Here is a 23,158-nt window from a genome sequence, read left to right on the forward strand (position 1 = left end):
AATGTGACAAGTCGAAACATCTACATTGATCAAAACTTGGCTTCAGACCTCATGTCTGATCTGCTACCCAACAGGAGGACAGTACCGTCTCCAGGTACAATGCATGTCACTTCATTTAGAGAAATTAAATGTATCATTAGTGGTCTTTCTATTATAATGAAGAAGGCAGGCCTTTTTCCTCAATAATTTTTTCTGTGCAAGTTGCCACAGACACCCAGTGAATAATAAAGTTTCCATGGAAATTAGCTGCACCGGTTTCTGGTTGGTAACATAACAAGTAAGTTTCAGGAGGAGTTCCTATTTAAACCTCAGACTTCCCACCAGTCCCCTAGAACTGAAGAAGCTACTCGGGTGAGTGGTGAAACGTCTTCTCAAAAAACGTCCAGTTGCCTTTTTTGAACCTTTTTTGGATTTGACACCTTGCTCTTCCAGTTAGTTTCTGCCTACTTTATATCATGTACTCTATCACTGGATTTCCACACTCCACCATATAATCATACAATAACTCAGATGAAATGGCTAATGGAAGTTCATGAAGCCAAACTCTGGCTCACAGCACCCGTGGGGAACATGCTGTTGTTAGGTCAGAGTAGTGTCAGTCGAGCCAACTAGAGATTCTGCACCTCATAAAAGCTGTGATGGCACAGATGACCCCTGAACACCGATCAGCCCAAGAGTGACTCCCACAGCAATCTGGTTCAGGACTAAAGTGCAGAGAAGAAGGGAGAGAAATTTAAAGAGAGAGAGAGAGGGAGAGAGGGGGAAAGCCACTTGAGAAAAGTAGGGGCAGGGAAGTAAATCAAAGACAACAGTATGGGCTCATAAATAATGAAGGGGGGGTCGTCAGATGATTACCTGGTTAAAAATCAAAATGAATGAAGATAAGACAAAATTAACAAAACATTAACTTGATAGGCTTTGTCTCTATACTTTTAAATGAAAGGAGAGAGTTGATTCTGTTGGTCCTGTTCAACCTCAGTGCTGTTCTCAGTACTTAACTTCCCCAGCATGTTCCTGCTGAAGGTGTAAATCTTGGTTTCTGGGAACTGCTGCGTTTGGCAAACTCACTGAAGAGCAAGTGTAAATATTGCATTTATCAGGGAATATTTTGCCATAGTGAATATTTATAAGATGTAAATGTGTGATCAACTCAAACTAAATGTAGAATCTGTGGTGATTAAAGGGCATGTCTCTCAGTGCAACCGTGAGGGTAACTGATGTGATTTTAATATCCTCTCAACATCCTGTGACGCACAGAGAACATATCAGGCTGATAAAAACACTTCTTATTAGATACCTACAGGATATTGTTGGTTTTGGTCTTTTCATGGAAAAAATTGCAAACAACAACAAAAAAATAATACAATATGACTGTTATGGTCCTTTATAGTTATGTTCTGTGTCAGCTGTCATGTATGCAGATGTTCCTGTGCTGTCCCTCATCTGCAGTTGGCTACGCATCGCCGCAGATTTCATATGAGCTGAGCTTAAAGGCAAACTGCCTGACACCTTTAACAATAAATGTTTTTCTGGTGTAGATGCCATGACAAAGTGAGATGTAAATAAGTAAAATTCATGTCCCTTGAACACTAAGACAAACTCAGATGGTTCATAATTCATGTAAGTTAAAACATAATGAGCGAACTAGAAGATGTAGTGATGCAACTTTGATTTTACATAATCATAAATTAATAAAATGAGAAACAGATCAGAGAACACAAAATGTTTGTTCCTTTGTTTGATGTGTTTTCTTTTGTATTTCACTGCAGTTTCACAGATAACCTGCAGTCTGGCTTTGTCTGAGCTTAAAATACAGCATGAGAATGTCACAAAGGCACAGCCCTTCTACAGAGAACTTTATCTGCTATGTTGAATCTCACTGACACATCTTACAGTGTGGCGATGAGAACATGTCTGCAGACATCTTTTCATTGCAGTTTGGATTTGTTTCAGGACACAGGAGACAATATGTCAGATGTTTGGAAAATCCTCACAGGGCCTTCCAAGCATCAGATGACATCTGTGCTTTGGAGAACTCTGTGGTCCTTCTTTTCATTCCTCCCTATAGACAGAGCTCTGTTCCCTCCTCTTATCTGATCCCTTTCAGGGAACCGAGGACTACACGAGGACAGTCAAGGGCCCGAACAGAAGACACCAATATTCAGTGGCCATTGAAATCCCCACACAGATCACTTCAGATCCAGCCACCTCTTCCTCTGAATCAGACACTGGCTAGAAACCAAGAAGCTGATCCACATTCTGGAAATTCAAAACTACCCACAACAAAGATGGACCCATCAGAATCTGATCAGACATTTCTATGCACCATTCTTCACAGCACAACAGAGACGTGTTACTGTAGGAAGTTATGGCCAGAGTCGCATATCACATGACAACATGTCAAGCTATGGCATCACTAACATCATTTAGTTGACTTTTCAGATGTGGAATTCAGCTCTGTCTTATCATTGGGTGAGATCTGGTTCTCTGTAGTAGCAGCATTCTGTGAGTATCTGCTCTGTCTCTCTCACAGCGAGAGCTGTCGGACAGTGACAGCATTGTTAGAGCAGAGAGACATCCGCCAGACAGTGAGAGGCAGACGTTTGGCACAGAACTGACTCTTTGTTCACAGGCATACCTCTGAAGACCTACGGACTTAGCCACTGTTAAAGACTAAGGTCAGTGTACTGAATAAACGGTGAACTGACATTCATTTAAAGCCTCAACCTGGGATTGAACACAAACTGGGTTAAAGAGTTCATCTCCCAAAGTGAGAGAAATAAGCCTTTGGTTTTTATGCATCACACCCTTTTCAAGCTTTCACAAATTCCCAGTCTTCATATTGTTAGACTTTCTCATGCAGTAACTGCATGCAGGTGAGACTCCGGGGAAAGAGTGGAATAAGTATCATTGACCACCAGGGCCTTTCAAAGCAACGCCGAGAAGAGAAGGAGCTACACTGCTCTCTGTTGCTTCAGTTAAATCATAACAGGGGTCCTGAAGACAGCTGCATTACATGTTGTTCACCAATAGATGGCAAGATGATGTACGTATGGAGGACTGTGCAGAGAGTACATGTATGTACAAAGCATGCAGTTTGCACAAACTGCATTACCTTTTCATATTTTCAGTGGTGGAAGAGATATGTATACATACTGTGTATATACAACATGTCTTGTAGTGGAAAAACACAATGAAACTCGTTTTAAGTGTAGGTAACTCAGAACAGTACATACCCTGTGCAATTGTCTTTGTAGTTTATAGTTGGTACAGTACAGTATGTTCCTCCATTAAGTATGCATTAACATGTTATCATTTAATTTTATGATGGGTTGGAATTAACCTGTATATCACAACTGACTCACGAAAAAGCAAAGCAGAGTGATTCAGTTATGTGGTGACAAGCTCCTGTTTTCAGGTTCTCAGTGGATTAATCCTGCTACAGAGTATGATTGTATGAGTGACAATAAGTTCCTCTCTGTCGCATTAAGCTTCAGTCTTCTGTGTTGGATTAGTTACTTTCACATTGTGACTAGCAGACATTTCATTCTAATGAAGTTTCTACGTTGTGGTTAAAAAAAAAAAAGCCACCAGAGGGCAGTGTCAGCTCTCGGCTGAATGTGCCACAGATTAACCAGAGGATCTACAGTGTTTGTGGAGGCTGTACTGATTTATATTACAAATGGAGCATGCACATGCAGTCAGTTGGCTTTATCTTTTTTGGCTTTTACATTGTAACTTAATGTTTATAGTGAGTGTGTGTGTGTGTGTGTGTGTGTGTGTGTGTGTGTGTGTGTGTGTGGGTGGGTGTGTGTGTGTGTGTGTGTGTACGGGTGAGGCAGGGAGTGTGAGGGTAGGTGGATGTGGAATTTATATGTGGGTTGGGGAAAGGAGGGAAAGAGGGTGGGAGTGTAACTTATATGTTCATGTTTGTAGCCTTTTTTTTCTAAAGAGAGTCATGGTAATTTAGTAGTATGTGGACATGCAGTGAAAATGAAGGCATTCTGATTCTGATTCAGATTCTTAAGTTTCTAGGAAATTGTTTACAATGATACAATTAGTATTTTAGCTTTAACACGGCATATTAGTTTTATTCACAAATTAATAAAAAATGGAAATGAATGTGCCAAGTGCATTTCCTTTCCCATAAAACATTTGCAGATCTTAAATTCTGTATTCCTTGTATCAGTGTCTACCAGTTAGCAGTCATGATGGTCATAGTGTCACCCACAGATAGTGGAATTATAAAACCATACGCCTACTATGTAGTATTTTATTCATACTATGCATGAATAAAACTACTTAGTGACTATTTTAATCCCGTAAAGATTATGTGCTCTATATATATCACAGTTAAGAATTTTGTAAGAATTGTACACATTAAACTTGATTTAAATCTGGTTTCCAGCATCCTGTGTCATATTGTTTCCTCTACACTGTCTAAAAAAAATGCCTGTGCTATCCTGCCACATTTTCAATAAGTTCACTATCTTTTCATTTTGCCATTGATGCTTTTGAATTTTTAACCCCCTATGTGAAGGTCTGTTCTATGTTGACACCGATCACTTACTAATAAAACACATACATACAGCGCATTTATATATATATATACTGTATACATAAATGCGCTATGTTTTCTGCAGGCTTTGAGAGCTATCCAGTAAGATGAGGTAGCAAACCCATAAACACAGTGGATCAGTTGCTGTGATTGATTGCTTTTTAACCTCAGCATAAATCCACATACCAGAGCCATTGATCACTAACATAATTCTGTGCTTGGAATAATGTGATCAATGTGTATCTGATCTCTGCTATGCTGAAGGACAGAAAGATCGATATTAGCTTAAGAAAGCCTGTGAGTTGCTCAGATTCATTGCTGCTTGCTGTTATTTGAACTTTTCTGTATTTCTGCATGATATAACCCCACAATGTGCAGTTACAGTTTTTGCTACCACTTTAGTTAATGTGTAAGTTTTGCCAGCAGGGTGACATATTTTGGTATTCCTTGTAAAGTCGTCTGTTCCTCTCCTCTCTGATCAGCGGCCTTTCATCTCTTTGCTGCTGGTTGAGAGAAACAGAAAAGTGACACTTCTCTCACCCTACCACTCTTAATGAAGTCATCCAATGACACAGAAACAGAGCTAGGATCCCCCTGAGCGCCGGTGGCTGTGTGGATGGCTGCATATACGATTCCACGATGGGCATAAAAAAGAGAGAGGCTCCCGAGAGGAAGCTATTTAAACCCCAAAGGGTCTAGAAAGTGAGCTCTCAACATGAGTATTCTAATGTGATGAAATTCAAGTATCCTGGAAAGTGTCACCAAATGGCACTGCTGGGATTTTTCGAAAAACACAAGTTTGCGCCCCACAAGGATGAGTGCTAAGCTTGTGCTAATTGAACGTGTGTAACACAGATGCTGTCCTCCGGGTTAGGGGGGAAAGCAGAGTGTGATGACGCACGCTCTTTCCCACATTTTCTCAAAATAATCGTTGGTTTGCATGATGCTAAACACCCTCTGTCCGCCGACTGCGTACTTGGAATAAAAATGAGAGCAGATCACACATGAATAAACAGATGAATTCAGTTTTATTACCATCAAAGTCATCAACTCAGTCAAGGAGTACGGTACAGAGCTCACAAATGCAGGACAGGACCTACAGGTGACCACTGGTCCTGGCAAACATCACATCTACAAATACACCTGTAAGTGCATGGCAAAATGAACAGACATGAGATACTGAATACAGTGAGAAATGTATTGGAAAAAGCATTGCTTCAACCTGTGTTTATTTAAAACAGTATTTATTTGCCATCTAAACAAAGAGAACAAACTACATGAAGTACTCTAGACACGTAAAAAGGCTCTGATATCCTTCTTTTAAAATCTAAATAGTCATCTTATAGACAATGTAAGAAACAAAGTAGTGATATAATCCGAAGAATTGGTGCGTTGACCAGTCTGCCTTAACACAATTTAAAAACCGATACATGTAGAAATAAAAGACTGCAACAACGAAGTCAAACTTGAGATAATAAATGGGATCAGTTTTTCTCCCCGTTTTACTTGAAATGCACATTTTTTCGTATAAATTCACAGGTGTGCACAGATTCACAGATCGACAACAGATTGGGTAAAGTCAGACAACGTGGCTGTGCACAAGCCATGACACGTTACACTTTAATTAAGAGTCATCAAATAATCGCACTAACAATGTGGCTGCTGTCTTTAAGTGGCCAGCGAATAAAAAACTAAACAAAACAAAAAAAGAACACTTTTAAGTGTGTGTTATAACAGGAAACATGCGGGAGCACACATGCCACACACAAACACATTTATTTGACAGCAGCCATACGTTAGTGACTGTGTGTGTCAGCGGCCTTGAAGACCCTGACAGCTGGCATGGACTATAGACTTTTACTTACAGGTACATGGACTGTATTGAAAGGACACCAGGAATCACAGTTTCTGCAGCCAGTCGAATATTGCTCATTTCCTCTAGAGTGATTACAGAGATCTCCTTCCATAGCTCATTATTAACGCTAGAGGGGACCAGTGAAAAGAAGGGATAGATGTGTTATTACTGTTCATCAAGTAAAAGTTGGAAATCTACAACAGAATCAAATGACTGAAAGAGCTGAAAACAATCGAATAATGCCAAAAAGATATGAATATATCTAAATAAATAATAAATAAATCAGATAAAATAAGTTATTAAAAATAAGTTAAAAGTATGCCTCATACATTTATTTCACTACAATACAGGTTAACAAAGCTGAGTCAGTGATGACAACTCTAGTTACCTACCCCAAAGTCAAAATGGCGCATGTCTCCGCTTGAAAGCCGCATGTGGTCAGTTAATGCACGTTTTGTTTTTACAGTTTCTACCAAATATTAAGACATGAGCGGCATTTGAGATTTGAGTCGACACGAATGTCAAGATTAAATTTAAGTTCTAGGACTAGAGAAACAAACTAAAAGACAAACACCTGTCAAGTGTTGGACAAAGATGTCATGAATGGTCACGACGTGTGATGTGATTTGTCTAAAAAAAAAGGAAAGCTACAAAATAATTCAGATGCATAGAACTGCTATGTAATGAAAACTGAAACTGTGTTGTTCATATAACTCGCATTAAGAGCAGTGGTGCTAAATGAAAGGTAGCAGAAGACAGCGTATTGTATAGTATGCTTTTGAAAAGAACGTTAGCCTCAGCGTGACTTGCGGCAAGGGGCTAGTGCTGTGGCCTGTGATAAGACGGGGTTGGCAGTAACGCATCTTTATCAAAGTGGGTGTAAATGTAGAATGAACAGCAAAAAGTGAGAATGCATGCTGTTTTGGCTACTTCTACAAAGGTCTCTATATACAGAATCTTTACACAGAGCTATGAGGTTCTTTCCTGAGCAGGAACTTTGCAAAGGAACATAGTGTTTGTGTGCGCTCGTGTGTGAAGCTGCCTTGTTCAAATTACAGTACTGGGCTTAAAAACTCCCAGTCATCAATCTCAGCATTGTTTAATGCACAATAACTGGTTAGTGCAGACAGTAACAGATATTAAAGATAACCGTATGGTCTGTGTGAATGTGTTATCTTCTCTGCCAGCACTTACTGAATATTATGATACATGGTAAGAATTTCTGGAGTGAAACTTTTCTACTGATTCTAGGAACAAATACTGTAAATGTAAGACTGGCAGAGAGAAGTTTCCCAAGTTGGCTCATTAAAAAGGAATCAAAGCTGTTTTCAGCACAATTATATCTTCCAATATTCTCTCATCACTGCAGGAGGAATCAGGAAGAAGTTTTGAACTGTGAGCCACAGCTTGACAGCGAACACATTTTGCCCCTAAAACTCAAATTTGAGGAGATGGAAGTGGTTTATATAATTTGACATACACCGCAGGGTCAGTGACAGGGAAAAAACACAATGCATGTAAAAATACAGCCAATGCAAGGCAGCACTCAGGAAAGGTAGCACACAGCTTCCATGAGATGATACTAATGCTGCAAGTGAGAGAGAAGCCAGTCAGTGTCACCATGCTAGCAGCTAATGTACAGTGTGTAGTAGTTGGTGGGGACTGCAGGAGTCACACAGGAGTGTGGGTGGGGTTTAACCCTGCTCATCACCAGCCTCGGCAGATGTGTGAAGAGCTTCCCCGTTGCAACGCGATGTGGGCTCAGCCCCCTCCGGTGCTGGACTCGGCTGCTGTGGCTCTTCAGCTGGGGCTGCCACCCCGGCTCCGGGCTCTGCTGCCGGCTGGTTTATCACTGTTCCGACGGGGAGGTCTGTGACCACACCGGAGGAGCCCTCAGTTGTGGCTGCAGATGAAGGGGCGGCAGGGTCAGTGGCAGCTTGGGGCGCTGCAGGGGCGCCGGCTGCAGGAGCGCCGGCTGCAGGACTATGCTCGGGTGCTCTCAGTCGCTTCATTATGGTGGTGACCCGCACAGCTTTCTGTTGGAGAGAAAGACCAAACTCAAAAAGGAGCTTTAACTTATGCAGACACTCTTACCAGACTGTCTGAACTCACAGTTACACAACATAGTGCCACCATACTGCTGTAATTGTAAAGAACAAGTTCCTGAAAGAGACAACAAAAGGGCTCACCTTCCATTTAGCTCTGGCAAAGTTCTTCTCTATTTGTGCGCACACATTTTCCTTGATGTTCTTATCTGAAGCTGCACCACCAGAGATCCTGTAGCACAAAATACCAAGAAAAACAACTTCTCAACAGAGCTTTGTGCTTCACCAATCTTTGGATGCCATTGGCTGCTGCACACACTTTTAGTCCATTTGTTGTTCAATTTATTGACTAGCAAACTTTTGCAAGGACAGATTAACCTTTAAGCTCTTGTTTTTGTCATTGACAGTCAATTCATGTTCATAATTCATGGACTACTGCAAGTGCATCTATCAAATAAAACTAAGCAGTGCCCACAGTCACTGAAAAAGTGATGAATATGTGCGTTGGGAGCAAAGTACCACTCATTCAAATGTCTTCCACTCTGCAACATGAGAAATTGTAAAATTGCTAACATGTTTTAACTAAACAACATGGTAATGTTATTATCCTTATAATGACACCTAGCGTCACACTGTTGGCATGGCTACTAAAAGTCTAAACAATGCTAAGCATGTATTAAAGGACAGTGATTCGCCTGAAATTTTTAAGAGATGTTTCTTCAAACCAGGAACAGTCTAGGAAGTCTGCCTTTAAGCAGCCTTTCTGGTCATATTAATACAGTCTGATCACACTGCTCTGACCATGGTCTGACCATGGTTTAAATGGTCTGCACAATATATCAAAACTCTTCCACCTACCATTCATGGTTTATAGCCTCCTGGGCTGTCAGCCTCTGGTCTTGATCCACCTCCATCAAACGAGCAACCAGACTCTTGGCTGTCAAAGAAAAGTCATACAGAGGAAACTCACCACCCCAAAAAAAGGATTTAAGGGACCAAACTAAGACATGTTTAAGAACCCTCCAAAGACAAGAAGAGGGGAAAACTCTCCAAACTTGAAATGTTTACCCAGCAAGCTGTCAGTGTGTTCCTTCAAGATGGTAACGTTATCTTTAAAGTACCTGAATCAGAGATTTCATCCCAGTATGGAGAGTCAAACTCATAATCGCCTGCCAGGATCTTTCGGAACAAGTTCTTGTCATGGTTTTCATAATCATCTTCATCTGTTTCATCATAGAAAGGAGGGTTTCCTGACAGCCTGAGAGGAAAAAAAAAATAGAAAGGAAAAAAAATCAGTTGTCAGAAAACGTAGCATTTTTTAACAAGCCCACAATGCAACAGGTCGTAAGAGATCAACAAATGAGGTGTGAAGCTTTAAAGAAATGTCCTATCCAGTAATGAGAGTACTCATTTTCACCCGTTATGTCTCATGCAACTTACAGTATGTACATGATGACACCTGTTGCCCAGCAGTCCACAGGCCTGCCGTATCGCTGCCTGCCAACCACCTCCGGAGCTGCACAAGAGAACAGAAACTTCACCATAATGTCTGCATGTTTGTGAGCCACAACAAGCAGCCACGTGACATGGAATTAGTTAATTTTAATATTCTCACCCAGGTACTCTGGTGTACCACAAGGGTCTTTGATTAGTCCGTTCTCCAGCTTGGCCAGATGGAAGTCACTGATGACTATTTTAGAGTGCTTCAGGCGGTTGTAGTAAACCAAGTTCTCCAACTATGGGAATTGAAATACGACAGATGATGTAGTATTTGTTTAAAGAAATTTATGGGCAACAGTGTAATAAGAATAGGAGTAAAAGTTTAATTATCATTAGAGCAGCTTGCTGGCATACTATCATGCTAAGAATGTAAGTGGTCACATTTTTAAGCATGTAAATTGAGTATGCTAGTATTGCACATTTCATATTCTGATGTGATGATGGCATTATATTTAAAGTGACTGATTAGGAATTATTTTTTTATGCCCTATAGGTTGTAAAGATTTCATAGCTTTCCATGGGACGTGTCTTACATATCTGAATCTTTACTACTGACAGACCTCAAACAGGGTAACTTGGCTAAAATGTTCTTGATCTCCTAGTAGTAATGCTTTATATTATTTTTATTTATTGATTTATTATCTTAACAGTTTATTTTGTCAAATTAGGCAGTATGAAATCTCATTTTTGAATAATACCTTGATAAGTATGAACAAACTGACAACTTTTTGACTGGATGTTGTGCTCTTTAGGGATACCAATAATAATAATGCGACAAGGATCTGAACAGATTATTATGGCTGACAGAAATCACATTATACTGTATGCTTCTATTTGAGAGTGTAATCCAAGGGTGATATAATTTGCTAGTTCAAATCTGAAACCTATACTTTATGACACTGTAATTAGATGATTTACAATATTTATTTAAAATCTGAAACACATTATAAAAGTGGATATTGATTAGTATGGCAAGAGATCGGCCGACAACAGCACACTGCAGGCAGCTGTCATGAGATGACGCATGTTGAATATGTAGGCAGGTAGTTTTTCCCAACAGAGTCCATAATGGGTTTTTATTTTCAAAGTTGAGAGTTATTGTTGGAGCAGCTGAAAACAGCGTGTGTTTTAGTGGTTATATATTTTCAGCATATTTTGATTGTACAGGATCTCTTGGATGTTGTGACACCACCACACTATTGGTGTCTGGATTATTTCTTCGCAGCACAGACTGATCTGTATGTTCAAAGAGCTGTGCTATCAAAGCAAGTTACCTTGAGGTTCCTGTGAACGATGCGCAGGGAGTGGAGGTAGGCGACGGCCTCCAACACTTGGCGCACCACGTTGCTGGTGTCCCGCTCTGAGTAGTAGCCTTGATCCAGGATCCAATCAAACACCTCCCTGCCGGTTGCACTGTGGAAAGGGAATTCCAGTAAATTTAGGAATGTACTGGAAGATTTCAACTTTCTCTTGATTTTGAAAAGCTTGAAGGCCGTCTTTGGTGTTTAAGGTGTTAAAATGAAATCATAATGAAGCACCCAAATGAACGAGTGGCGTACAATGCAATGTTGTTAGTTTAAATCTTACTGAGATCCTTTGCGTCATTCTCTCCTTTTTTTTTCTGTCTACTGTACTATCAATTGTTCACAAATAAAAACAAAGGCATTAAAATGTTGACATTTCAAGGATAATGTCCTTTGACAAGATTACATAGGGAAATGATGAATATAATTAGCTTACCCCAGACTTCCTAAGCACACAAATCAAGTGTTCTCAAAGGCGGATGCAAGTATTCTACATTTAACAATTCTAATGAAATGCATCAGATTCCCCAGGAACACATGCTGATGAAAAAGTAGCAGCAAGCAATGCTCATATCTGAATACCAAATGAGTGGAGCTCAGAACTCATATCTACAGAGCCTTGGGCTATGGCCCAGTCCCCACGAGTGTATTATCAACAGATGCAGCTCACGCCTGAGTTGTTGCAAAGACAAGCAGAGATCCTGCCCCCCTCCCCCCCAGCACAGACATTTGAACTTACAGTTCAAGGAAGAGGAAGTATTCCTTTTTGGTCTCGAAGACATCCACCAGCTGGAGAATATTGGGATGCTTCACCCTGAGGAGAATTGTCAGAAACCATAAGACAGACAAAAGATGAAGTCATGAGTCATACAGTATACGAGCAGGGATGGAAGACATGCATTTCCTTCAGTAGTCACATCTACATGTTAAATGGTGCATCCATTTATGAGCAGATTCATGTGATCTGATGTGTTCATATAGGCTTTAAAGACAACTATACAGCAGCATGGTGCTGAGCAGCTGACCATGCTCTCAATATCCACAGCACCAGACAAGAAACTTCAGCCCTGCCTTTTCCTATACGATTGTTTTTTTTTTAAACTTGTACTCATTGAGGAACAGTGTGAAAAGGACAGAAGCTGTGCTGTAAATTGCTTCCCCATTCATTGAAATTCTCTCTATTTTTTTAACGAACGGAACACTGAAATTTAGGACATTAATGCATAATTATCGCTGTGCGTCACCACTGACAGGTGAAGTGTTTCATAACTGTCATTTCCATGTCTGATTCATCAGGAACAGAAATCATGAGGTTTTGAATTATGAAGTAGTGCAGGTACATTTTTCCATTATGTTGATTAATAATAGATTAAACAGTGTGCTTTATATAATGTTGCATTTAAAGTTGGCATTATGAAATAATTAGCAGAAAATTAATGTAGTCCAGCTGGTAGCAAGGGAAGAGATTCTGGCCACAGAGTCGATTGCCTTAATGTACCAGTTACTCAAAGACAGAAGCACTGGGTCTGAGTCTGTTTTGCATTGCCTTGTGATAATGCTCTCTCTCAGAAAAAAAGAAGAGATTTCTCCATTCCTTCTCTGTTGTTATTGTTATTGCTTCAAGAATTTATAAATGTGCAAATATTCCCGAGTTCATAAGTGTAACTGCTCGACACACGATATCTCTTACTTCTCTTCATCCTCGTGTTTCCACATCACTTATATGAAGGCCCTCGAGGCTGTAAGATTTCAGCAATTTTTTAGGTTTATTTTAAGCCACATTATGAGACGATGAGCTAATAAAGAATGCATGTGAGATATTTGGGGTGTGCAGTTGTAATATCTACTAAACTATGATGCAAATTGGAAGAAATATACAAGCAAATAGCATGTGTCATCCATTTCTGCCGTTATGGAGGTAAAAACAAGGGTAAGCAACAATTAAACACTTGACTCTATGTATATGAAAAGAAAAATCTGAAGCAGATGGCAAGGAAAAGAGCCCAGTAACTATCACACTTTGAGATGTTCATTGCACATTTCTGACCTCCTCACAGAACTGTCCACCAGTTATCTTTTGCATGGCAAGTCCATTACGACAGACACTTTTGGTCACTAAGATTCTAATTGTCTTTCATCTGGGACAGCCAAAAATCTTCTGTCACATATTGGACCGGGATTCGCTTCCCAACCAGTTGTGATGCTACATGTGTTAAACTGTTAAACTGAGATTTAAGGTGAGCGCAGAGGAATTTTCCTCCTTCATCAGATGAATGTAAACACAGCTCTCAACTCTTGGCACATGAACAATATATAAAATGTGAAACATATACCCACACTTTTTTGGTTTATTCTACAGTGAAAATTTTTTTTTTTAAATACATTAAAAGACGTAATAATAACTGAATGAGTCTTTCTTTTCATTTCTGATGCCTGCATTAAAGGATTTTATATTCAAAACAGTGTTTTGATGTTTGGCTAGAAATTGCTCACAGTCTTTGACAATGTCATCACATTTGATCTTTCTCTCGACCCTCGCATTGGTGATTAGAGCATGAAAAGCGGGAGCAGTGCAGAGCCCTGTTATTGAGGTGTCCGAAGTGTAATCTTATCTTCCTTCACTGCTTTGTGCAACAAATAAGCCCTGATTATGCTAATGTTGGTTTTACTAGGGAGTTAGATAATGAGTGAGACACTGACAGAAAATAAAAGTCTCAGACAAACAAGGCTCTTAAAATAGTGTGTGATCACTCAGCAAAATTAGGTTCACTTTTACTTTTTATCAGTTAGAACATTTCATTCAAGTGAAATTAGTATTTTAGAGGATGAAATGTTGGAAGGAAATCATTAGCACAATGGACAACTCACATTTTTAGGATGATGATCTCATTTTTGGCAGCCTTGCGGACTTTCCTCCCATCCTTTTTCAGGAACTTTTTACATGTATACATTTTCATTGTAGTTTTGTCCTTGGCCCTGAAAATCTCACAGAACTCCTCCCTGAAAAGAAGAATTCAATGGCACTTTAGTCGTATATATATATATATATATATATAAGCTATATATATATGTTGACAGCAGTCTGTTGAGATACTCACGACTTAACAATCTGACCGAGGTCATATTTATCTGTCACATCCGAAGGATTGTTGTAATCCTTCTTTTCCCCGATTGTTAAACAGCCAAACGGCATGGCCACTCCTGACTCCTGAGGAAAAGAGACAGAGGAGAGACAGAATTAGATCAATAAGAAGACAGAGACAATGCTTCCATCAATCTGTCAAGGTGTCCCACCTGCTTAATGATTATTTCTTCAATTTGGCCTCACACTGTGCTGTAATATTACACTGGCTGATGACTTGGCAAAAACGTGGCCCTCCCTCTGTCACAGAGAATTACTCCAGCAATGCTGAGAAAGCTTTTCAAAAGTGTGAGAGCTAAAGAGCCACCAGAGGCAGAATTAGTGCAGCAGGTTGTTTCACTTAACTTACTGTAAGAGAGCTTTTCATGAACCTGCATTAATTAAAAATCCATGGAGATATGTATCTCCTGCACATTCTTAGCTCTGTGCTATCCTCTTACAGCTTATAAAAGTAAAAGTCTGGGCTGAATGTACTTTCCTGAGGGCTGGAAGTTACAAGCCACAGAGGTCAGGGGGCAGAGGGAGCAGTAACTAATATGAAGGGAGAACTCGGCGAGGCCACCACAGCAACAAGTGAAGCGTTTCCAATCAAGAAAGGGAGCCAGCAATTAAAGGCAGATCACCCCAGGACTCCAAGAGGTATTAAAGCACTTTACGAGTCCTGCATCAGCACTTGAACGCCTAATTGCGGTGCAGCTTCTCCGTGTGCCTCTCTCTGACAGCAGAGAGCCTGCGATTGTTTTTCTCCTACTGAGAATTAGAGGTTTTATTTTCAGCTGTATTGTTATTTTTGTGTCTCAATGGAGAAGAAGGGTGATGTGGGTTTTTTCTTCTTCTTTGTGTTTCTTTCACATGCAGGCAGGAGCACTGATCCCAAAACAATAAGAAAATTAGCTGGGTTTGGATTGTGCAACAGGAAATTTGTCATGGTCCACTTCAGTAAAGACACTGTGTATTTTCGTAAGTGTGCTTGTGTGTGTGTAAAACCTATAACCTATTTCTGCAAACCAAGCAAACTTGCAGATTCATTCTCTTTAAAATCTTAAATCATCAATTATCAGTATGTGCACTAGTACACTTTATATCTAGTGCAGTCCAGTGTTTATTTCCAGAACATTATATCAATGTTCAATATACATATATACATATATATATATATATATATATATGCAAGCAGAGTGTTTAAAGAATTACAAAGTTGTGCAAAGATTTCACCCAAATCAAACCGATCCAATGCAGAAAACTTGCAAGCCTGGAGCCAGGTTGGTCTGGAGTTGCTCTGTTGGGAACTGATTATGCTCCAACAAAGGTCTGCCAGCCCAATCAAATCATTTGGAGGGGTTTTATGTGGCGATGAACAGAATACTGGAGTATCTGAGCTATCTGAGCTGTCTGTGTGTTCTAAAACACACAGACAGTCACATAACAGTGTATTTGTTGTTTTAACCATCGGGGGTTTCTTCTTCCACTGTAGCCACTCAGAGCGCTGCTTGCTGGAGGCTGGTCCACAGTGCCCACTACCATGGGAGATATACAGTAGATAAAATCATCCATTCTGGTGTGAGTAATTTTCTACCACAGATTAAATAGCCTCTTATAGTATAGTCAGGCATTCAATTAAGAAACACTTCATAGATAAATTGTGAAAGGCCATGTTTGCCTAATTTAAAAGAAAACCTATAAATCCAATAATGCCATTAATGAGCCCTCAATGGCCTGCACTGGAACAGTGTTAAAGGAACGCTCCAGTGGTAGAAACAGCTCGGCTAAATCCCTGACAGTTTACATTTTTGTTGTGTCATGCTATATTTAGCTCATAATGCTCTAACACAAAGAACATTTGAATCCACTCAGACAAAAGCTGCACATTCAACAAGCAATTGTGTGATTAAATGTTCTGCTGGTTCAAATCCCCAGACATCTTAGAGAAATCTTGTGGGAGGAAAAGGTTGTGCCTCTCTCAACAACTACCAGCATCTTTGAAGAAAGCGTTCCACTACTTACTAGTCCGGTGTAACTGCTCAAGGGCCAACAGCATAACACCACAGCGCTACTGCTAAGGTCCGGACCGCCGTGAATATTCTCCATAATGTTGTGAATGTAAAACAAGGTCGTGCTGAAAAATGACTACACAGCAAAATTTGTCCTGACAAATATAGAGTAAAAAAATATTTATTTCCTAGCCACACAACAGCCATCTGCGCTGACACTCCGGGTGATGGATGCCCACATGTAAATGAGCGCAGGCAGTATAGCGTAATGTGCAATGTAATGGGCAATCTGTTCACTATAGCTCAGCAAACTGACTCATAATCCGATCTAAACGAACAATCCTGAGCACGGAGACATCTCAAAATGCACAGACAAAAACTGTGCACTCTCTGAACTTCCTAATCTCATCTGAGGCACGAACCTTTCTTGTGTAGTCAGCGTGAAGGGTTGGCCTTTCCTAGCTCCCTATTTCTTCCTCTCACTCTCAATGTGCTGTACATGTCTCTCAGTGGTAAATGCTTTGGCTCAGAGAAATTACGCTACAAAGACAAAAGGAGAGTTCTGCAAGCCGGGTGTTATTAATGAAGGAAATTCTGAGCAGGTCTGGCAGGCAGAGCAGACATTAGAGAACGTGTCAGAAAAAATATTTTATGCAGGAAACACTGATATTCAGCAAGTAGCTGTAACAGTCAAGAGAGTTGTAGTTTTGTAGAGAAGGCAAATGCACTTAAGAAAAGGTGCAATTTTGATGAAAACTGAACATTTGTGGGTTTGGAAAAGCTTTCTGCACACACTCAGTGAAAATGTTCATTTAATAGGTTCTTGGTGAGCTGGTAAAGCTAGAAGAGGAACTGTGGAGACATGAACATCCTAACAAAATAATAAACAAAGACAAAAGCGTGAATTAATGTAATGGATGAAGATTATGTGAAGCATTTCCTGCAGATATAACAGGATCCTAGCCGTATCACATAACAGAGGCTGTATAATGGGCCCATTTGGATCGACCACCATCAGCAACATTCAAGCATTATCACCCCGTGTTCTGACTGTTATCTGTCTTTTGGGAGCACCAGCCAATGGCTCATGATGCTTTATGGCCCAGCGTGTGACCTGGGTCTGCCAGCGGGGCCAGCTTGGGACACACTGCAAGAAATTTCTGCAAGTGTATGTAAGGATTTACAGGACAGATGATGGATGGTGATAAAAGATGGTGGGTGCTGTGTGCCAGAAAATGCAATGAGCCAATGAAATTTTTTGTGCCTGTTGAAATCAATGCAAAACTCTCCTGCTGCTTGCAAAAATCTTAGGATTAGGTTACACTGCAGTGCTCAGTGTGCACTGTGTCAAGACTTTTTAAAGCAGCAGGAAGGGGGATTATTTCACCTGCCTCTGTGGCATAATGTTGGGTTATGCCACAGTTATAGCTGGTACCTGTTTTGTATGGAAAGCCCCGACATAAGAGAGGCAGCAGCCACTTGTGCTAATCCCACCATACAATTCCTCAAAGAGGAAAAAAAAAGAGTGTTTACTTGTTTTTAGAAATCTTTCATTTGCTGTTTCATTCCTAACTCTGCCCTTCTTTCATCCCTTCCTCTGCACTCTCCCTCTGGCTCAGCCACCACTAAGTGAGGATGCAGACCTCATGCATCCTTGGACTGACTGTACGCCATTACAGATCTACTGTTGTGAAAGTACAAACTATATTCTACAGACAGATGTTCACCTGAAAAACATAAAAAGCTATTATATTATATCTTTTATACATAACACATTGTTTCCAGACACAAAAATATACTCTGGATGTGAAAGTCTAGCTAGGTAGTGGGCAGGCTAGCGTGAAAGCACTTGTATTTGTGCCTACATTAGCTGCACTACTCGATGTGCAGATCAGATAACTATATTTAAAAGGTGATGCTTGGAGTGATAAACACATAAATTAAGATGTGCCTGCAGGCTCTGGATTCTTTTAGGTTAATGGTTATATTTCTTCAACCTGATCAAACCCTAATCATTCTGATCACAGATTCCTATAGTTTAGACTGGAAGCTAAATGAAATGATCTGACATGGATCTCGACCTTCCCCAAAACATCAATCAGAACATGACTTTTTAGACATACATAAAGTTACCCTGTAAATCTGATGGTCAGAACGACAGAAAAATTCTTTCCCCACCACTTTTATTGACAGACGATTTAGTAACTCAACTGAATGAGGTGGCCAAGGTGGACCCATGTTTTCAAGGTCAGTAGACATTGGTTTTAGATTCATTCATCTTTTCAAACACACCTTTGAACAACTCATTGTGTGCTACCGCCGTGCTTCTCTTCCTCCTGGAAACTCGACACGATTTGATGCTTACTCGACACTGGTCAAATACATTGTCCGGTCAAAAAAAAGGTAGCCACCTGGATTTAACTAAGCAAATAGGTACGAGCCTCCTATTGGATAATTACTGCATGAGTGGTTATCTTTCAGCTGGTAACAAGTTATTTAACCCCAACTGATGTAATGAGTAGCTTCTCATTTCTTAAACAACCATGTTGAAAGACACATCCCGTGGTCATTGTAAAGATGTTAGTCTGTTTGAGAAGGGTCAAATCATTGGCAGAGAAAACATCTAAGGAGACTGAAGAAACTACTAAAATTGGGTTAAGAACTGTCCAACACATTATTAAAAACTGGAAGGATAGTGGGGAACCATCGTCTTCCAGGAAGAAATGTGGTGGGAAATCACTTAAACGTTTGGTGAAATCAAATCAAAGAAAACCAACAGTAGAACTCAGGGCTATGTTGAATAGTGAAAGTAAGAGCATTTCCACTCGTACAATGTGAAGGAAACTCAAGGGATTGGGACTGAACAGCTGTGTAGCCTTAAGAAAACCATTAATCAGTGAGGCTAACTGGAAAAAAAAACATTTCAATTTGCTAGGGAGCGTAAAGATTGGACTCTGGAACAATGGAAGAAAGTGATGTGGTCTGATGAGTCCAGATTTACCCTGTTCCAGAGTGATTGGGGCATCAGGGTAAGAAGAGAGGCAGATGAAGTGATACACCCATCATGTCTAGTGCCTACTGTACAAGCCTGTGGAGGCAGTGCTATGATCTGGGGTTGCTGCAGTTGATCAGGTCTAGGTTCAGCAACATTATGTGTCCAAAGAATGAGGTCAGCTGACTACCTGAATATACTCAATGACCAGGTTATTCCATCAATGGATTTTTTCTTCCCTGATGGCACAGGCATATTCCAAGATGACAATGTCAGGATTCATGGGGCTCTAATTGTGAAAGAGTGGTTCAGGGAGCATGAGACATCATTTTCACACATGGATTGGCCACCACAGAGTCCAGACCTTGACCCCACTGAGAATCTTTGGGATGTGTTGGAGAAGGCTTTGCGCAGTGGTCCCATCATCAATACAAAAATGAAGCCAACATTGGATGGAAATAAATCTTGTGACATTGGAGAAGCTTATCGAAACAATGCCACAGCAAACGCGTGCTGTAATCAAAGCTAAAAGCCGTCCACGAAATATTAGAGTGTGTGACCTTTTTTTTTTTTTTGGCCAGGCAGTGTATATACCAGTGTTATGTCCGTACTGGTTTACATGGCACTAATGTTTTTCTGTTCAACAGATCAATTAGTCGACTGCCCCCTTGAATAGTTTAACATGGATTAACACGGATTAACCAAAAAGCTTATATTAAGTTCCTATAGAGTAGTTCATTCATTCATTCATTTTCTATACCCGGTTATTCCTGTTAAGGGTCGCGGGGGTCTGCTGGAGCCTATCCCAGCTGTCATCGGGCGAGAGGCAGGGGTACACCCTGGACAGGTCGCCAGTCCATCGCAGGGCCTATAGAGTAGTTGAACAGTAAAAAATAGTTTCAATTTGAAGTGAGTCTTTTGTTGATTCCCCCAACCACACTCCATTCTTCAGAGTCTCGGACTAATTCTGTTTTGACAAGGCTTAGCCTGACTGGATAAAATATCATCTGTCTCGATCTCTCTCTCTGTTCCAGGAGATTTGTTGGAGCCTTCAGACTCAGAAGGAGAGCCTTTCTAGCTATTAGCAAATAAACACCCTTGACATTCATTTTCTTTCATCCTTGTTGATCTCCTGGGATTGTCCCAGAAATTGCAACACAGATCGACATGGTGACAATCGTTTCTGTCAAGTCTTAACAGAGACCGGTGTGAGAAGGATGTCGCTGTCTTTCCTGGGGTGAAAGCTGCTATTTCAAGTAAACAGTGCATGGAAACTATGCTTACTGTGCTGGAAGCAAACATAAGGAATGAAGGAAACAGAAAACAAGTGCCTGTTGGACTACAACAAATTAGCTGTGAAAGCTCTTAACTTAGGCCCTGCAGAAACATAGACAGTTAATGGAGCTTCAAAACAACACATGGGCTACAGTTTCACTTTGAATCCAAGTGAAGAATCAATTGCAGAATTCACACTATGTTCAGACAGACAAATCACATCTCTTTTTTTCAGTTACAATACATAGTAGAGTGTTTTTTTTAAACGTATGTGGGGTTTAGGGGAAGCTGTTAATTGAGTTTAATGTGTTTAAATAAGTGTAAAGTCAGCTGTAACACTGAACTGTGTTTATGGTAGCTGAGAATAAGCCCTTAATATCTACATATCTTCCTGTTCTGTGGAGCCCATTTTGTTGTGCCACAATGTCTCTACCAAAGCCCAGAGCAAACCAAACATTGGCACTTGACAGGGCCTTTCCCCTTTTTACATCGAAGCGGCAGCTCTCTCACTCTTCATGAACTCAGTATCAAGTGACGTTACCCACAGTTCTCCTCAGGAGAGGTTTTTGAACTTCAGTGTGGTGGCTCTGGCCTTCACTTCCATGGCAGTGTCTGACTCTACCTTTGTCTTGGCTAGTCCAAAAAGGGGCAAAGAGGTAGAGCGTGAGCAGGGCTGAAGCAGCCAAATGATGCCACATTGATTAGTGTAAGTAGGCAGCATATCACCTCATAAGTGGAGGCAACACCATTGAGTATCAACAATTTCAACAGCTCTCTCATGTTGTTTATGCTGGCTGGAAAGACACTATTAAAGTATTTGATTACTCCCCTCAAAAAACAAATCATGTTTACAGTAATGTCAAATGGCACCTGACATGACTTGAATCTATATGTGAAATTCTACATGTAAGACGTGTAGAGAAATTAGATTTTAGCTGGTGGTGTGAACCTTTGTAGGTGGAATAACACATGGATTTTAAAGCCACAACAACACCATAGGTGTGAAACAAATTCTTTTCAAGTCAGGCGTGAACACATAACACATCAAGAAGTGGCAGCTGTGAAGGGCGAGCAGTTTTAGGGCCCGTCCACACGGAAACGCAAAAACGCCGAAACGCATAAGTTTTTCATCGTTTTGGCCTTTCGTCCACACGTATCCTGTAAACGCATTGCCCTAAAACGCACTTTTCTGAAAACGGGTCCCAGGGTGGAGAAATTCGAAAACGCAGCTCTTGCGTTTTCATGTGGACGGCGAATACGGAGAAAACGATGACGTCATCGCCACACTCCCGAGCAGCCTTCCACATCCCGCGAGACGTCTCGTAACAACATCAACAACAATGGCGGACTACATGCTAGTTTTCATGCTGGAGACGATATTGAGCCTATTAGGGTTACCAGGGCAAAATATCATGCTCCTGTGCCACCACGCTGAGCAAAAAAGGCGATTTGTAAACAGCGCTCAAGCTTTATGCGCATGCTCCGCATCTTCCTCTCCATTTTTGGTGAATTTCTGAAACCGAAACAGCGCCACTTATAGGCCTGGAATAGGAAGTAGCGTTTTCGGTCGTGCTGAAACGGATCCGTGTGGACGCGGATATTTCTTGAAACGATGATCGAAAACGGAGAGGGAAAAGATCGTTTTCGTACGTGTGGACGGGCCCTAAGGGAAGCCACTATCTAAAAAACAAAGAAACATTTAAATGGCATGAAGGCTGCCCAGCAGGGATGCTTCTATAACTAAAACACTTTTCATTTCAATATACTTTAAGCCATGCACTTTTGTACATTTTGTATTACAATGACAAGCTAATACAATTGTTATTGTTTGCTATACAGAAACAGTATCCCATTCATTTCAAAGTTCCAAGATACACATTTGTGTGTATAAAGGGCTGAGACCATCCATTAGTGCTGAGAGTTAGTGAAAGGACAGAGGGCTCATGGTGGAGTATTCATGTTGCGTAATAAATCTACATCTGTAATTATGTGACTCACACAGCGTCTCAATAAGCGGTGCCCTGTGATTGTTTGAAATTTTCAATATAATTGGTTCAAATGGAGCACCCACTATGTCGAAGTCCTTTAAGTGTATAATATTTTACAGCATTAATTCAGTGGCAGATCAGTGCATTCGTTGAAGCACTTCTCAGAAACTCACTGGGAAGAAGAAACAAAACTTGGCATCATCATTGCTATCTTTTTACATTAGATTTTAAGAGGAAATGGGTTCTTGGAAATGTTGGCATAAAAGTTTTCATGCACTGTCTCTGGGGCTTTTTACCGCGCTAATTAAAGTTGTAAGGCCGCATACCAGACTTGCTGCGGCCAGCAGGGTGGACATGAGAGTCTATGCAACGAGGGGAGAAAAACGCCAGCAGACAGGATACACATTAAGGGACCGGAAGCAGCATCAATCAGCAGCATGTGTAGAGAAGGAACAGAATAAAAATGGTAGCAAAGATTTTATAAAGTGGGCACATACACAATTGAATT

At 40.6% G+C, this 23,158-nt stretch overlaps 1 protein-coding gene across 1 annotated transcript; it reads right to left on the reverse strand.

The window, feature by feature from the left end:
• Positions 1-7,878: 7,878 nt before the first annotated feature.
• camkvb (CaM kinase-like vesicle-associated b) lies at positions 7,879-14,691 on the reverse strand. Its single transcript, XM_084543225.1, has 10 exons — positions 14,361-14,691; positions 14,131-14,262; positions 12,002-12,076; positions 11,233-11,371; positions 10,074-10,194; positions 9,899-9,974; positions 9,580-9,716; positions 9,317-9,395; positions 8,603-8,690; positions 7,879-8,449 (listed from the first exon to the last, which is right to left on the reverse strand). Exons 1-10 carry the CDS (start codon positions 14,453-14,455, stop codon positions 8,108-8,110), a joined length of 1,284 nt encoding a protein of 427 aa, XP_084399351.1. The 5' UTR covers positions 14,456-14,691; the 3' UTR covers positions 7,879-8,107.
• Between the last annotated feature and the right edge of the window lie 8,467 nt (positions 14,692-23,158).

The sequence above is a fragment of the Chelon labrosus genome, assembly GCF_963514085.1.
Source record: "Chelon labrosus genome assembly, chromosome: 4".
In the NCBI taxonomy this organism is placed as follows: domain Eukaryota; kingdom Metazoa; phylum Chordata; class Actinopteri; order Mugiliformes; family Mugilidae; genus Chelon; species Chelon labrosus.

Bases quoted from the DNA above. Each gene is read 5' to 3' on its own strand.
- camkvb (XM_084543225.1), bottom strand. From the start codon at position 14,455: ATGCCGTTTGGCTGTTTAACAATCGGGGAAAAGAAGGATTACAACAAT. The intron at 11,372-12,001 runs GTAAGTTCAAAT...CCCTTTCCACAG, and splicing joins TACTTCCTCTTCCTTGAACT to TGCAACCGGCAGGGAGGTGT. The intron at 8,691-9,316 runs GTAGGTGGAAGA...TTTGTGCTACAG, and splicing joins GAGGCTATAAACCATGAATG to GATCTCTGGTGGTGCAGCTT.